Source organism: Diabrotica virgifera, chromosome 7 (assembly GCF_917563875.1).
Source record: "Diabrotica virgifera virgifera chromosome 7, PGI_DIABVI_V3a".
Lineage (NCBI taxonomy): Eukaryota > Metazoa > Arthropoda > Insecta > Coleoptera > Chrysomelidae > Diabrotica > Diabrotica virgifera.
This window is the reverse complement of record NC_065449.1, coordinates 106,365,369-106,383,917: the sequence shown is the minus strand read 5'-3', so window position 1 is coordinate 106,383,917 and position 18,549 is coordinate 106,365,369. Positions and strand designations below refer to the sequence as shown.

The following is an 18,549-nucleotide window of genomic DNA, read 5'->3' as shown; positions in this document are numbered from 1 at the left end:
TTCTATTTGCAATGATCCAAAAAACCTAAAAAAAATTTGTTCCATGCAAAAAAAATAATTTTAGGAAGAAAACAAAAAAAAACGTTTAAAAAATTTTTGACCAACTTTTGGTCCTGGCAACATGCAAATTTGTTAAAAGGGGTCCTTTTTGAGTAAGATTGTGCGAAAAATCCGAAATAGAATATTTTTCCTAGCGGATGCGCAGTGGCTTTCTGGACTACCAGGTACAATTAAATTACAGGATTTTTTTTATTATCAAGTACATATTACCATTTTCGAATTGTAGTAAAAAGTAGAAAAAGCACTGTTAGATAAGATATTTCTAAAAATGTCAAACATTTACAAACAAAAATGCCTTATACGGGACCTTAACTACCCAACGCGTGTAATGTTTTTGCTTTTTCCACTATATAGTCCCCTATTAAAAATTTATGGATAAGTCCCGTATTATCAGTTTAAAATAATTTTTTTCCGGCTGTGATTATCGAATTATAAAATAATACAATAGCCACTTAAATCGATTTAAACTATTTATCAAATTTTATCTACATATCCGCATAAAAAATCGTTAAATAGAACCAATTATTGACATTTAGCTTTATTTATAAGTTAAACGTGTACGTCGATTATAATACCAAGTTTATAGTGCTAATATAATATAAAATATTTTCAAATCAGTGGCCCCCACGATGGCTACTACAGCGGATATTGAAATTTCTAGAAAATGTAAGTCAATATACTTATTTATTTTTTGATAATTATAAAACTACTATTTGAATTAGTTAAGAGCTAATATAGCATACTTTTGTTCTTTGTGTACCGTGGCCAAATTTTAGTCGTGGGTAGCTTCCATGACAATTCGCCGATATTTTTCTAGATCTTGCGCGGCCTGTAACAATTTATTCATCTGTTGATAAGCGAACCATTGACGAAGGATTCGGATCCACTAATATTTCTTTCTGTCAATTCCACGTTTCCACTCGACCTTTCGATTGAGTATTAACTGCAGTATTCAGTATCTGCTACCTCTCATTATAAGCCCCAGATATTAAAGATTTTTCTTTTTCATCATCCTTGTCAAGTCTCTTTCGACTTAACCTATTCTTTTTTTGGACTTCTATATTTGAAATACATTAAACCCGTGATATTTTGAGCATTCTACGATATGACCAGTTCTCGAAGACTTCTATGTTGTTGATCATATATTAACCTTTATGGTCCAGATTTCACATCCATATAGTAATACATTATACACAATAATATTTTAGGAACTTGTTTCTTAGTTGTAAGTCCAGCTGAGAATTGCACAGTATAGATCTAAGTTTTAAGAGTATCGGTACGTATTTTCGGCTGCAATGCTATTCAAATGGGGATTCATTTTTTTCGAATCCTGAGAAAACTAATAAGTATTTTGCAAAATTTAAACGCAGAATGAAAGACTACGTTATTAGCGAGGGCCGAAAGTCCCTGAGAACTTCTATAATGTTTATTTAAATAAGTTACAGGAGTGAAAAACTAAGAGAAAATTTAGTGTGATTTTTAATTTCAAATATCTCATTCAAAATAAACTTTTTATTTATTCTAAGGGACTTTCTGCCCTCGGTAATAGTTTAATCTTTCATTCTGCGTTTAAATTTTTCAAAAATATTTATAAGTTTTTTCAGAATTCGAAAAAAATGAACACAATGCCGTGGTAATATTTTCCAAATCTATCTTTGTCTTACAACGCACTCAGCCGAATATAATATTGTCAGATATATTGTCAATCAGACACAGAAAATCAGTGACAATTTTAAATATTGACATTGCATCGGGAATAGTTTGAGGTATTGATTAAATATTATTGATATATAGTGTATATGATAAATAATTGATTTAAGACGTGAACTCAATAAAAAGTTATTTATTGTGTATTATTTGTGGAAGGTCCAAGCAGAGAATACATCAGGATAATATATTCTGTGATCCAAGTATTTTGTTGTTAAAGATGTTCAAAATTGTAAGCGTTCCAAAACAATATATTATTAAAAAATCACTTTAACACTTTTCCTCTTTTCTCGATTGAGTATTAGTTTTTGTTGTACTGTACAAATAAATTATTACAATCACTGAATACATAGTTAGTGAAAAAATTATCACATTTATTAACTGAATTAATAATTTGCAATTGTAAAAATAACAGTTATCCAAGAACATTCAAAAGCCATCTCTTTAAATTAATGATGACATTTTCAAGTAGAATGACATTCTAGTAATGTTTACATATCCATACCAGTGTGAATTTTACTACACGTAATTTGTCGTGTAAAGACAGAAAAAGTAGGGATACACGTAAAATATTTGCGAATTATGTACCCATAGCCTTAAATGCTCCTGTTGCAATTTATATACAAGTTTTAATTTCTGCATCAGAATTTAGTGTCTCGTTTGGTAAAATAGTCAACTTTTGTAAATAAATAGCATATTAGGCGATTCTAATCGAATAATAAATGTAGATGTTAAGAGGATAATGATCAAATGGTTTAGTTGTGAAAAACGAAGTGAAAGATACTTTTACATAATAAATGTTACAGCGAATTAATCACTTATGGACTGATTTTGGATTAATCTTATACATTCTGGTTATCTAATCGTATATGATTTTTTAATGTTGTTTTGTATTTTCATTAAATTGAAATTTTGAAAAATATTTGCACTTGTACCACTCTGCTTCAAATTTTGTACTTGTTTTTCTTTGCCTTTTAAGTAATTTGAGATATTCTTATAGTAAAATAAAGGAAGAAATATATAAAAAACGTTTATGCTTAAAAATATTTTTTTAGTCATAATCTGATACCAGATCTAGTTCAGTATTTTCTTCATCCTTCAACGGAATATCCACTTCCAACGCTTGGAGGTCTTTCATGTTGTGGTTCATTATGCGTTTCGCGATTTCGATCATCATCGTGGCTTAGATTAGGTACAGTAAAAATCGTAATAGAAGGGATAAAGGGTAAAAGTTGCAACAGTTTTTGTATTGTGAGACTTTTATTTTTACGTGGCCGTGACGGACAGGCAGAAATTCGATGACCGGTGGAAATTCTGTAGCTTGTCCCACCCTTTTAGTTTTTGTTCAATCAATCGTGCTAAATGGAAAATTTTCTGACAGTGTATGCTTATGAGACGGTACTCGAGGTGCATGCTTTTTCAAAATGAAGCCGATGGGTTTCTCCTAGTCCATTCACATTGTCGTTCAGTATCTCGTATAAAGGAGCTATACTTTTAAAATCATCTACATCCATTCTGTCGACCAAGAACTTTTCACTGAATTTAGTTATATCATTCGTTATATAAGACGTTTGAAAACTCCAGGGAGAACAAATTATGATTGACTTTATAGTCACTAATAGAAAAATCCACCCAAAGCAGATTCTAGATATTCGAACTTTAAACTCAGCAGACGCAGGGAGTGAACACAAACTAGTCTTAGCAAAAATAAGAATGAAACTAACACCGAAACATTTTCTACAGGAAATCACAGAGGAAAAATTCAATGTAGAATCACTGTGGAACGATTCTACAAGAGAAATGTACCAAAGGAGGCTAGCACAGGAGATACAGCTGAAACAAATAGACGACATCGAAGATATAAACGCGAGCTGCGAGAAAATTAAAAACAACATTGAAGAGGCAGCAACAGAAGCTCTAGGAAAACGCAAAGTCATACTGAACAAAAGAAACAACAACAATACACCATGGTTCAGAAAATAAATTAAAGAGAAATGTAAAGAAAAGCGAGAGACCTACATGAAGTATAAAACATCAAACACTTCAGAATCCAAAGACACCTATAGAAGAATACGAAATGAAACAAAGCAATTGGTAAGAAGAACAAACACTGAACACTGGAAACAGTTTACAAAAAGGATGGGAAAGAAATGGCAGATTTGAAGGAATACAATAACATACCACCAAACGAATGGGAAAGATACTTGACGGAACTGTTTGAAGGAAAGAAAAATAATCAAAACAATAACCTACCTGGATTAAGACACGAAATAGAAATTAGTTTTCAGGAAGTAGAGATAGCCATAAATTCATTCAAAAATAGAAAGTCACCAGGACCAGACGGAATAACCAACGAGCTTCTAAAATACGGCGGAGAAAGTATAACCCTAGAGATGACAAAACTTACACAAAAACTAATATTGCACTGCAAGATACCAGACGCATGGAGAAACAGCATAAGGATACCAATGATCAAGAAAGGAGAAAAAGAAGACCCCAACAATTATAGAGGTATAAATCTACTAAACACCGCACTTAAGCTAACCACAAAAGTCCTAACCAACAAAATCAATAAAATAACAACTTTATCAGATGAACAACAAGGATTCAGATCCGGAAGATCCTGCGTAGACGCCGTATTTGTACTGACGCAAATCATAGAAAAGGCCATTGAGTATAATAAACCAGCATAAATATGTTTTATAGACCTGACAAAGGCTTTCGATTGCATCCAAATCGAAGACGTCTTACATTTACTGTATATAACATACCAATCAATATTATACAAACCATCGAAAACATCTACTTTCATAATCGAATACAGGCAAAGATAAATGGAAAACTAACGCAGTTTATACCAGTACAAAGCGGAGTTAGACAAGGTGACTCGTTAAGCCCACTGCTCTTTAATCTAATAATGAACGAGATAATAGAAGCAGTACGTAAAGGTCATGGTTACAGAATGGGGAACAAAGAAATCCAAATATTATGTTATGCAGACGACGCCGCATTAATCGCTGAGACAGAAGACGATCTCCAAAGATTAACACATATCTTCAATACAACAGTCAAGAAATACAATGTGATAATATCAGCAGAAAAAAACCAAATGTATGACAACATCTAAATACCCACTACGATGTAAAATCGAAATTGATGGGAAAATAATAAAGCAGGAAGCAAGGTTTAGATATCTGGGAATAGATATAACCAGTTACGGAGATGTTGAAGAGGAGTACGATAACAAAGCTTAAAAGCAAGCAAAGCGGCGGGATCTCTTAATGATACAATCTGAAAGAACAAACACCTAAGACAAGACACAAAAGCAGCAATTAGACCTATATTGACAAACACGGTGGAGACAAGACCTGACACATCTAAAACGAAACGACTACTAGCAACAACAGAGATGAAAATACTCCGACGAATATCAGGGAAAAGTCTGTTGGATAGGGGAGAAGCGAAAACATAAGAAGATCATGCAATGTAGAAGACATAAATGGATGGGTGACAAAATGGAAACAGGAGTGGAACGAACACATTAGTATAATGGCAGAGGATAGAATAGTACGAATAGCACGAGATAAGTCACCAAATGGACGAAGAAGTATTGGCAGACTAAGAAAAAGATGGTGCGATAACTTAAACAATTTAGGAGGCTAATATTGAAGAAGAAACAGGCTTTAAAGCTTACATACAAGGAGGAAAAAGAAGAAGATGTTATAAGGCAAGGACAAATATCATTATAGTGGATAGACTATGTAGCAATCATCCGCACATAACCACAATTGAGCGGTTTGAGATTGTGAGTTTTTACTTATATCTGGGATCATTGATCACAAAAACAGGGTCACTACAGAAAGAAATAAAACCTATATTATGTGCTCTAGCAAAAGGTGCCACAGCAAAAATGACCACAATATGGAAGGACTGTCAAATTTCAAGAGCGCTAAAGATGAGGCTGATCAACTGCTTAATATTCCCAAAACTGACCTACGGATGTGAATCTTTGACACTGAGACAATCGCAAAGATAGACGCCACTGAAATGTTCTGTTGGAAACAAATGCTACGAATTCTTTGGACTGATCGCAGGGCAAATTCAATTTTAAAAGAGCTAAAAGTTAGCCAACGACTCTCTAGTAAAGCCCATGTCCAACAATTAAAATGCTTTGAACATGTTATGAGAGCAAATACAGAAAACATGGAAACATGTACATTATAAAAAGAAAGGTGGAAGGCCGAAAATCACGAGAAAGATGAATCGATCAAATTACAAAAATTCAAAAGACCTATGCATGAGTAAAAAGAAAAGACCAGATACAGAGACCTTTCGAGCTAGGGTGGAGCGAAAAAATCGATTTTCAAATAATAATTTGCCTATATGCGGAAAAGTGGTCTAGTATTGAATCTTAACTTGTGTTAAAATCTTTGCTCAATCGGATGTTATTTAGTGTTGCCCCCACCCACATTTGTGAATAGACGCTTTCTCTTGCTTAGTAAAAATTTCTGATATAATTTATTTAATCTGACTCATTTATATAGGCAATTCAGACATATATTTTACATTTTAAAGTAGAAGACTTTAAAATGATGTTGCCAATAGTTATGAGTTGCGTTCCTGGGACGACTTTACTGAAAGATAGTTCATTCGATTACATGAAATCAGCCCCAACTCAAGAATATCCGTCGCAAAAAATCATAGCATGTGATCTGTCTTTAATCAACCAAGTACAACGGTGACAGTAAAATCCTCATGAATTAAAATTAAATACATTTTTTTAGTTAAATTGTGGCTTATTTCCCATTTAGAATAGTTGATTGCCGAAGAACATATTGTGTTAGTTTCAGAACCAAACTCTGAGTATTTTGGACATCTTACTTTACAATCTGGTTCAGCAAATAATATTGCAGACCATTTATTCAATTTCTTAAAATCGAAATGTGACTTTTCTACTTTGGCTGCAATTGGATGTGATGGAACAGCGGTAAATACTGGCATTCACAATGGTGAAATTCGCAAATAAGAACTTCAAATCAAGAAACCATTACAGTGGTTCTGTTTGTCATTTACATGGAAATGAGCTACCATTACGACATTAGATGAAGTATTTAGATGGAGAAACCGCAGGACCTACCGGATTTTCGGGTGAAACAAGAAAGCTTGTAGAGACTTGTGAAACGCTACCTGTTTTTGAATTTCGAAAAATTCAAAGTGAACTTCCTGAAGTAGATATTCATACATTAAGTATTGACCAAAAATATTTGTACGAAATAAGCAAATCTGTAAGTAATGGTACCGTATCAGAGAGCTTAAAATATCGACAACTGGGAAAGACGGCACATTCGAGATGGATTATAACAGAAAATAGACTTTACGTAGGAACTTTAAAACTGACTACCGATTTAAATATTTTGGAAACTTATTTGCAAAATGTGTATGTTCCCACTTGGTTTTCAATCAAAGCAAAGCCAGAAGTTACAAATGGGCCAATTCATTTATTTAAGATGATTTAATGCTCGCAATATTTATCACTAAAACTAAAGAAAATAGTGAACAAAGTCATTTAAGGTAATGGATATTTTGCACATCCAGAGAATATTCTCACAGCCATGTTGGGTGATAAACGACCACACATCCGAGAGCTAGGTTTGAGGCGCATATTAAAGTCTGGATGGGCAAGAAACCAAGGAAATTCGCCAGTTTAAAATTCCAACTATAAATTTTGGAGCCAAAGAGTATTTTGACTTAATTATTTGGCAAACTAGTGTAATATCAGAACCACCAATAACAAAACAATTTTTAACAGATGAACTTAGAAAAATGATTGATGACACGACTTCAAATAAATTTGAAATTTCTAAATTTCCTTGTCATTCGCAAGCAGTGGAAAGATGTGTCAAACTAGAGACAGAAGCATCATTATTGGTTTGTGGAGCTGAAGCAAGAGATGGATTCATAAGAAATCGAGTTTTGTCAAGACAAGTATTACCTAAGTTTGTAACAAAATCCGATTTTTTTCAAACTTTACAGTAAATAATTAAATAAACTGTGTTGTATTAAGTTCTGAGTTGTAAACAAACAAAAACAACATTAATATAAAATAGATAAGTTAAGTTTTTTTAATATTTTTTTTAATTTGTAAATTTTTAAAGTTATGGGGGCACCGGAAGGTATTGTTCAATAAATCTCAAATTTTGGATAGTGTTTTGCAATAATATCTAACCACTTTTCCGCATATAGGACATATCAATTTGTAAAAAAAAATTTTTTATTTGTTTTCGCTCCACCCTATATACAACATCACGTCAACACTACACTTCCTCCGGGGGATCAGAACTGAAGAGACAGATTCATCTAATCACTGAGGACAAAGACAAAGGATCTTTCTTTTAATTTTTCAATTACTCTAAACGTCCAAAAGTCTTCGTTATATTCTATCCAAGAATGACCAAGTGCTAGACTAGACTTTGAGGCCTACAGTTTCAATTGGTATCTATATAGTATAAGATAGTTCCAAAACAGTAATATGCTTGTTTTTACTTTGCCCTCCCCTGGTGGTTAAACTGTGCACATTCAGCGAGCTAGTGACCTTGGTTTTTGACTTTGGTCACTGGATCGTGGCACTAGGTTTTGTGGTGCCGGACGATCGGCTGAGGATTTCAGAAACGATGTTTACTGACCTCGTCAGCCGACCATCCCGAAGGTCTTACCTCCAAGAAAGTACCTAACTTGCTCGATGCTCAGGAATCGCGGTTGTTTCATCTGGGGTATTTTGCTGGTGAAAAAAAATCAGAAAACATTTTGGACGACCTAAAGGAAGTCGAAATGTCAATAAATTTCATGCCCAACTTAACTTAAGGTTTATTTCCCAACAAAACAGCAAACTACATACTTAACTTGCCAGGTCCATTTCAATGCCATAGTCCCGTTTCCTGCTATGTTACTACTTTTTCATATTTCACTCCCCCTTATACCATACTAGTTGGTGTTTGGGTCTTCTGTGCCTTGCTCGTCAATTTCCTTGGACTTTCAATCGGATGATTTCTTAGTTAGTTGAAGATTCTGTTTGCTTTTTCATTAATTTTATCCAGAATCCTTACTTCATTGGTTTCTTTGTATAAGAACATTTTGGATATATGTGTGAATGGCCACAGCCTCTCTAATAATGCGGTTATCTGCTACTTGAATCTTCTTCATGTTGGTTTAAATAGTTTGGCCCAAAGATACTAATTAATATATTACGATGGTATAATGATGCTGTTTACCATTCTTAACTTCGATTTTAGGCTTTACTTGATATTTCTTCCAATAAGAGATCTTAGCGTGCTTCTAATTTCTTGCTATTAGTGATACCGCTCTTGACATATGGTGTGCATGTCATTCTTTTGTCCATTCGTACTCCCAAATAATATATTTTGTTTCGTTAAACAATTCTCTCTGTGTGTTTTGAGAATCTTTTTTGGAACATCGCAGAATCTGATTTTTCTAGGTTTACCACGATTTTTCATTGAATGCACCAATTTTCCAACTGATTTGGAACATATTACATGGTAGGCATCTTCTCGCTAGGCTTGGGTCCAAATTTCAATCTGCTCTCGGCGTTTGTGGCAATCAACAGCAGAGAATCAGAATATAAATTCCTGTAGGTGTAGGAGATAATACAATGCTAGCGAAGCATAGTAGAAATAGGAACAACTACACTACTAGACTGATTAATTTAAAATATTCATTTAAGTCAACTCTCTAGAACAGCACGAGTCAAGGTCAAAATAATTTTAAAGATATCAAAGATAGCAAAAACTGCATATTACTTTTATTTATCATCTTTTATCAAGTTGTGGGATTTTGATTTTATCTTAATTTTATTGAATGTAAAACACTAATTACCGTAGAGGTGTAGAGGATTTCTAATTTTTGAATTGTTTATTAAATTCCATTCTAACTACGTTTTAAACTACTTATAATAGTCCATTTGCGTACGGTTTTTGTTCCAAATTTAAAAAAACCGCTTGGATTAACTTTAAATTTGACATACACATAGCTAACATGCCAAATAAAAAAGTGATATTGTGCCAATGTATGCTTTTGCCCTGAGGGTGAGTTTAACCCTTTTAGGGGGTGAAAAAATATACGTTTAAAATAAGTCCGGAACTGGATAAACTGAACAATTTTAAGCAACTTTTGTTCTATAGCGTTTTTTTAACTAAGTCAATACTTTCCGAGTTAAATACGAGTGATGATGTTAATTTTTCAACAAAAAATCTAGTTTTAAAAAGTTTTTCGTAAATAACCCAAAAAGTAAGTATTTAATCGGAAATACATTCCTACCAAAAATATAGCTTATAAAAGAATGAAAAAAAGTTTTTATACGAGGTTTCTAGACCCAGTAGAAGCAGAGTTGGAGCTAATGAAATATAGGTTCATATTTGTCAAATTTTTAAAGTAAGCCAAGTTACGTTCAAAATAAAGTTGGTCCATTTTTTTTTTGGTAAAATCATGTTGAAATCACCCCCTTTACAAATTGCTTTAATTAAGTAATGTTTATGATCTGTAAGTTTCATTGGTTTAAAGCGCTTATTTTTGAAAAAATTGACTTTAAAGTAAACTTTTTCAAATTTTAATTTTGAAAAAATTCTTTTTCTTTAATAACTTTATTAGTGATACCAACAATGTTAAAGAGTAAAGAAATGTAAGTTTTGCTGTTCAGAATATTTTGGATTTTTTTTTTGTAAGACAAAAATTGGTTAAAATGGCTGTTCAAAATTTGCATACACTCGTGATTAGTAACTTGTTCAAGCCCTTTCAACTACAGCCCTTTCAAAAATAAGCGCTTAACCGATGAAACTTACGATCATATAAACAATACACACACGAATAAGGCAAATTGCGAAGCGGTAACGATTAATTTCATTTGGGATGCTAATTAAGGGGATATTTTAATAATTTTTTTAACAAAATTAGAAAAATTTTTATTTTAAGAGTGACTTGCTTACTTTTGATGTTAAATACTTTTTTAAAATAAAAAATGAAGCTTTTTTTAAACAGTTTAAAAAGTTGTGACGAATTTTTCCCAAAAAGTGCTTCATTTTTGGCGATTTCATGTTGAAATATTCGATTTCGAATTTGGCTAGTAAGAACCTGCTTTTAATTAGCTAGAACTCTGCTTCTACTGGGTCTCCAGACTTCATGCATAGACTATTCTTTTCAATTTTTTATAAACTATAGTTCTGCTAACAATATTTTTTTCGATAAAATACTTACTTTTTGAGATATTTGTGAAAAACCGTCTAAAAACGTATTTTCTTGTTGAAAAATGAACATATTTACTCGCAAATAACTCGAAAAGTATTAACTTAGTGAAAAAATGCTATAGAATAAAAGTTTAGAATTAGTCAGTTTATCCATTTCCGGACTTATTTTGAACGTATACTTTTTCACCCCGAGAAAGGGTGAAATTCACCCCAAGTACAATAGCACACATCGGCACACTATCACTTTTTTTTCTGTGACCTGTTGGCTATGTGTATTCCAAATTTAATGTCAATCGCGGTTCTTTAAAATTTACAAATTTTAATAGTTATTTAGGATAATATAAGTGTTAAAAGTACACGTTTAAGGCACGCATGTGAAAGTTTGCAGAATGAGCGAAGCGAGTTCTGCAATTCACATGAGTGCCTTAAAAATGTACTTTTTAACACGCATATCATACAATATTTTTTCTACAAACGTAATTACAGGACAATATCTACAAAAATTTTACTTGAACTTGACTGACATTCCATTTTTATATTTTTTTGACATTACATCAAAATTGCCTATACGGTCAATACGAACTGCAGTGCCATAAAATTTTTAAAGCACTAGTGCCTTAAAGTAGCATTTTTAACGCTCGTATGGAGTGCTAAAAATTGCATTTTTAACACGGTTGTAGAAAAAGTATTTTACCGTGAGTGAATGGACTATAAAATCATTTTTTAGTAGCTAATTCATCATATCAGTAACAATGATTATTGATCTTGACAATACAATAATTATTTGTAGTAAGTATGTTCAATTTGTAATCTATATAAATTTTGAAATAAATTATTTTGTCTTTGCTTTTATAGATACTGTACATTGACGATTTATCTAATTTTAGTAAATTGTAATTGTTATGTGTTATTGATATTATTTTTCTTTTGACTATATGTAAGCTTTGTCCATAAAATTGTAAAAATTTTCAGTGACAATATAGCATATTTCTATTCTATGTTCAACTATACCGGTTTACATTATTTTAAAGTAATAGGAAATGTGTCATGTACTTTTTAAAAATTAGGTTAGGTAAACGAATTAAATATTTTCAGATAAAATTATTGTAATCTAAAGTATTACAAAACAATCTCCGGTTCATCGATTTTATTATGATTACTTTTAATAATTAGATTATAATTAAATTATAATAATTTTCAAATATTGTAAAACATATTACATTAGAACTTCGGAAAATATTTCAAACATCATAGGTTAATGTTAAATTAAATGTAATGTATGTGCATATTTATGCTTTTTTATTTGAATGATCGTGCCTTTATCTAATCTGCTTATAATAATGATCTGGTCCAAGTTCATACCAATGACAAATTCGTTAGGTATGTACAATGTTTTTTCCATCTCCTCTGCGACTTTCTTCCAACATTTAGTGATGTTGATTATAGTTACTTTCGAGTATTCGTTACAAATCGTTACTTTTGTGTAAAATAATCATTTAGTATTCGTTACTTCGATTACTTTTGATACTTTTGTATTTGAGTACCGGTAATCATATCGAGAATCGCATTTCTCAGTATTTCGTATAAGTATAAGATCTGATATAACCACCTTCACCGATCTATTTAATGGATAGAGATTAAATGATATGTAATTGTTCTGTCATTGCTGCTCCACGATATCAGTAATCTCGAGTAATCTGTTTGCATCAATTAAGTGCCAAAAACAAACCCTCGAAACTCTAGATGACGTACCTTAGCAGTAACCCTGGACACCCAGGTGCTTCGGAGGTCGGTTTTGATTGCAAATTCGTGTTCAGTGACCCCAAATACCCCGAAATAAGAAAATCCGGCCCTTAATATACTGATTTTAACATGTTTATGCATTTTTCGATACGTTTTATGCACTTTGAAATGTAATAATGCATTTCCACCTATTTTTGTATTGTAGACTTTTTTCCAGACGTCATCCTAATCCTAAAGTAACGGGTACAGTGATTGGCCACTTAAGGGATTTCAAATTGAATTAAAATTGTAAATTGGTATATTTTAATGTGAAATATTTCGTAAGGGTTTTTTAATAACAATGAAACATCAAATTTTATAAAAACTCAGGTTATTTTAGTAAAAATAATATTGTACATAAAAAATTAACACAAATTTGAAAACATACAAAATTACACAGTTATTGGCCATGCAAACATAGTTATTGGCATATAGAATTACAGTTATTGGCCACTCATAAAATTCCTAATTTTCTTTTTTTGTTTGTGGAGTTAGGGCACACAAAACTATTTAGATTTTCAATTTCTTGTTGTTTTTTAACACAACTACCAATATGGGAGCATCTGACAAAAAATAAACAGTTTATTCCAACTTTTGATTTAGAAATATTTTAGGAACAAGAATAGCACAATCCTGTATACAAAAGATTATTATTTACAGATATGTTGGTGTTGACCGATTGTTTCACTAATATATCTGAGAGAATTTGTATTTTTTTATGTTCTGGATATCCCTCTGTTTCGAAAAACAACTTTCTTTTAGCCGACTCACCAGCACGTTTTTCTTTGCTGGTTTAAAAATTTGTACATTTGGTTTAGGAAGTATTCCTCAAATTTGATGAATTCTTATTGTTGGAGACATCAAAAGATACGTTATCAATTGAGGGCAGAATAGCGTTTTCCTCTACAGAATCAGGAAATTGGTTCCGTGGCAGTTCGTGGTTTTCTTTGGCGTTAATCATTTCTGGTATATGTACTCTAACTACACTTCTCAAAGTAGTGCTTTTAATTGTATGATCAAGAAGTGTGTCTGATTTAAAAGTATTTGTATCTACAATATCACCTGTATTTAGTGTAACATTTTCTTTATTCTTCACAACATTTTGACATTTTTTGCTCTCGGAATTGGCTCTTGTGGCAATTTTTTTTATTACTTTCTTCTTGGTTTCTTTATTTTGTTTACTTTTATTGTTTGGTTTTGCGTCAATTCGCTTTTGTTTTCGTTCTAATTTTATTTTTTCTTGTTCGTCTTTCTATTCAATTTTACGCCTTTCTGCATTTTGACGATCTGAAGAAGTGAGCACGAAAGGCAACCGTTCTGTTTGCTTTTTACCCTTTCTTTCTGGGGTTTTTGGCCAAAAAAGAATTTGTTTGAGGTGTCAATTTCTTTATATAATGCGTTGTGTTGATTTACTAAAGGCAGATTATCGGATGTCGATTGATTATCTAAAGTCATTGTATCTTCTGTGACAATAGTATCTTTTTGTTTGGGTTTTCTCGTCTAAACTTTAATACTGCCCGGTTCTAATTTGCCTTTAAGTCGCATTGGGATATAATGCCACTAAAATAATCTGTAACTTTGAGCATAATTCACTGGTTTGAATGGTTAAGTAAGTTTTATGTCCATCAACGAACAAAATGACTGGAAATTTAGTGTTTTTTGCAACTAGGTACTTATATAAGACGTTTCCTATGTACTCATAGAAGTTTTCATTCTTCATCCATCCCGTATCGCTACAGCCTATGCCCCATTCTCGAGGAACTGAATTTATAACATTGCTAGGAAGTCGTTTGTATGGGTAAATAATCATCGGTGCTGTTATTTCTTCAGATGCTGCAAACCTAAACATAACCGTCAAATTAACTTTAGAGTGATGTTCTATTTGATATTCATTTTTGCTTCCCTTTACAGCCAACACTCGTTTATTTTTGGGACACAAGAGGAAGCAGATTTCATCCCCATTAAAAACACGTGAAGGGTCTTGAAGAATATCAATGTAACGTTTACGGTGTAAATATTGTTGAACACCGGTGAAGCATTTTCTTATATCTTTTTCAGACACAACTGAACTTGCTGCTGTTACCGCTTCTGGAGTTCGCTCGCTTAAATCTGGATGTCTCTTTAAAAAGGATCTATAGGTACCAACCTCTTCCGGGCCGATTGTCAGTAAAAGGATTAGCACGTGGATTTGCATCAAGAAAACCTTTAACCGAGTCTTGTATAGTTCCCACTCTTACTGGAAAACCTTTGTCTTGGCATGTTACGATCCAATTCTTTAAACGATTCTCTTCCTCCAAAGAAAGAATAGGATTGGGACCAAGGTTAGTTTTTTTCATTAAATTTTTCGCAGTTCTAAACTGCAGTGTTGCTCATGGCACATTAAATTGTTCAGCGGCTTTCCGTTGTCTCATGCCATTTTCTATGGCCTGAAAAGCAGACTGAAGATCTTGTTCTGTATATTTTTTGTGATACGTTTTATCTTTCCGGATATTTGGCATTTTTTATTCTAAAAATAAAAATCATTTAATAGTATCTAATAATGTTATCTATACAATACTTACGTTTCATATTTGATTCGTATTGCCCGCATTGGCATTAATTTTATAACAACTAAAATAATTGTAATTTTATAAAAACGAATCCGGACAAAAAATATATTCTTATTACACATTACAGTTATTGGCCACCCTGTGGTTTAGTGATTGGCAGTCGGCCAACCACTAGTTATTGCCATAAAAAATAAGAAAAAATGCTTGAAATATGTTGTGTTGGGCCAAACTAAGCTAAAAGAGCCTACATTATAATAAATATTTTAATTTAAAGTAGGTAGAGTAATTGGCCGATAGGCCAATCATTATAATGCCGACATATTTAAGATACAGTGCTTGGCCACTAAAATTTACCGCCAAAAAATTATAACCTTACTATTAAAACCACCGATAACGTAAGATGTACCCCACTAAATCGCCACAAAACATTAATATAAGCAGATACACAATATTATTAGCCAAGATAACTCACCTCATGAATGGCCTTCCTTAACAAATTCTTTAAAAAACTCTTAAAACTGGTTGCACCTCCTAAGCTTCGAACAACACACGCTGTCACAACTAGACAATATTAACTGAGAGAGATAATGGCTAGACCAAATATATAGCAATGTTGCCGAATTGCAATGCAAATACATTTATTTCCTTATACCTTCTAAAAATCTTAATATTTCGGATTTTTGTGAAAGTGGCCAATCACTAGTGACCGGCCAACAACTGTACCCGTTACCCTACAATGCAAAAAGTTGAAAGTCTCTATGTACCTACTATATTTAAAAATAGATTTAATCCTGTGTTTTTAGTGTTAAATGTCTGGTCTAATAAAAAAAATGCTATACCTACATGTAAAATTAAAATTGATGATCATAGTCTAGAAATATTATCATTTCTACATATTTTCCGGTCAATCTAAGCTATTTTTTTCTAGGCCTGATAAGAATAGTGTGTATTTATTATTAAAATCTAATATGTTGCATTTTTATTTTCAAAAGAACTAACATCTGTGAAATTATGTGAATTATCTACCTCGACAAATCGTATAGACATCTGTTTCTGGGTGCATGCTTTGTTAAATGATATACCTCCCTCTGTTTCAGCTACTTCTCAGCGCCCTGTAATCCTGTAAAACTCTTCATAGCCTTCGCCCTTCGTAGATAAAATTTTAGTTAACTGTACTGATACCGAACACTCGTGGAATACCGGTCCGACTCCGATATCAACCAAGTAGATACAATACTCCAAATCAAAATAGGTACTCGCTCTGATACAATTGGTACGAAGTAATCAGAGTAATTAAAGTAACGATTTACCTCTCTGTACAGTAATGGTTTTTTTCGGTATTCGTAAGTAACGAGTACTTTGTAACGAATAGTTACTTTTTCAACATCACTACCAACATTGTAGGTGTATTTGTTCAGTTAAGGATGAATGTGCTTACTTCCGTGTGTTTGTTCGGGCCTAAAGAGGAGGAAAGCTTTTGAAATATTGAGGAGCTATTTTAATTATCATCATCATCAATCAGCCAGTCGCGTCCACTGCTGGACATGGACCTCCCTCAGTTCTCTTCACTGTTCTCTACACTGGGCCGCTTGTAGCCAGTTTCCCGCTACTCTTTTTATATCGTCGGTCCATCTAGTCGGTGGTCGTCCTCGACTTTTTTTATAGTTTCTGGGCCTCCATTCCATGATTCGTCCTATCCACCGTCCATCTTGTGTTATAGCTAAGCGTCCTGAACAGTCCGACATAAGCGTCGTTGCTCTTTCGATGGCGTATTGAACTCCTGCTCTTCGCCTGATTTGTTGGTTTGTTATGTGGTCTTGAAGGCTCACGTTCAGCATTTCATGTACCAAGGCTCGTTGTGTAACTCTGCGTTTCTTCGCGGATTTTTGAGTAGGTGCTAAAGTCTCTGCTCCATAAGTTTGTAGAGGCGAAACACATTGGTTATAAACCTTTCGCTTTAGACACATGGGAATTGAACTTTTTAGAATATGGCTTAGTTTGCCAAATGCTGACCATTTGCCTCTGTCTTTCATGTGTCCTGCTTATTTTGATCTCATGTCCCAGATATTTGTAAGTATATGTTTGTTGTATGGTATTATTGTCAACACTTATATTTCCACTCATTACGACACTTGTCATTATGTAGTTTAGTTTTCTTAAAGTTTATTTTTATTCCTGCTCTCTCAGAGTTTTATGCGAATGTATCATAGGAACTGTATGCTGTAAGTTATCTGAGATTAATATAACATCATCATGATTCAATCTTTCTCCATCTAGGTTAGTGCCCATATCTTCCCACTGAGTGTTTTTAAATGTTGACTCTAGAGCTCCTGTGAACAATTTTGGCGAACAGTTGTCTCCTTGTCTCGGAATGGGACGTTTCATCGCCGCCAGGTCATCGCCGCCAGTTCATCGCCAGTCCATTTCATCGCCGTCCGTTTCATCGCCGTCAGTTTCAACGCCAGTTAGTCAGTTGATTTTGTATTATGGGAGATGACACTACACGACGTTAAATTCAGTTCAAAACTTATGACAATTAAAAAGATAAAAAATATTATTATATTAATTTACTGTTCTATATCTACTTCCCCTAAATTTGATACTAAATAGTATTAAATTTGTAGTGTTACATGGCCTTGTAGAAATATATATGTTCAAATTTATGTAGTGTCAGGTTAGGTTAGGTTAGGTTAGGTTAGGTCATTTCCTAGAATTCCTAATTAATATTAAAAATAAATAATAAATGTAACTGTAGAAAATTGGTCGGAAATTTGGAAATAAATCAGTTAGCGATTATTTAACTTGCGATGAATCGGCCGGCGATGAACTGCCGGCGATGAACTGGCGGCGATAAAACGTCCTAGACCGCCTTGTCTTCGAACTTAGCTGAATTTTTCTGTGTCTTTGTCTAGTCGTATACTTGATGTAAAGTTCTCATAAATGTTTTTTATTAGTGACGTATACCTGAAGTATATTTGGCTTTACTTTAGGTCTTCCAGTACTATTTCAAACTCTACAGAACCAAAAGCCTTCTTTTGGTGCTTATTTTTGAAAAGGCTGTTTGTAGTTAAATGGGCTTAAAGCAGTGGTGCTCAGACTTGTACTGCATGGGATCTACCACACAAACTGCATGTGTCCAGCGATCGACTGCTAGTAAAATAAAGCAATTTTGAAAATAAAAAATTGATTGCACATTT

At 33.0% G+C, this 18,549-nt stretch overlaps 1 protein-coding gene across 4 annotated transcripts in view; it reads left to right on the top strand.

Moving 5' to 3' along the window:
- The first annotated feature begins 579 nt into the window (after positions 1-579).
- Positions 580-18,549, top strand: part of LOC114336379 (equilibrative nucleoside transporter 3) — a 192,941-nt gene continuing 174,971 nt past the window's right edge. For 3 of the 4 annotated variants that reach the window (XM_050655970.1, XM_050655971.1, XM_050655969.1), the window contains exon 1: positions 580-726. In XM_050655970.1, coding sequence (XP_050511927.1) covers positions 690-726 — 37 coding nt within the window. In that variant the 5' untranslated portion in view covers positions 580-689. The remainder of the gene's footprint in view (positions 727-18,549) is intronic. The other variant, XM_050655968.1, reaches the window with a different exon arrangement.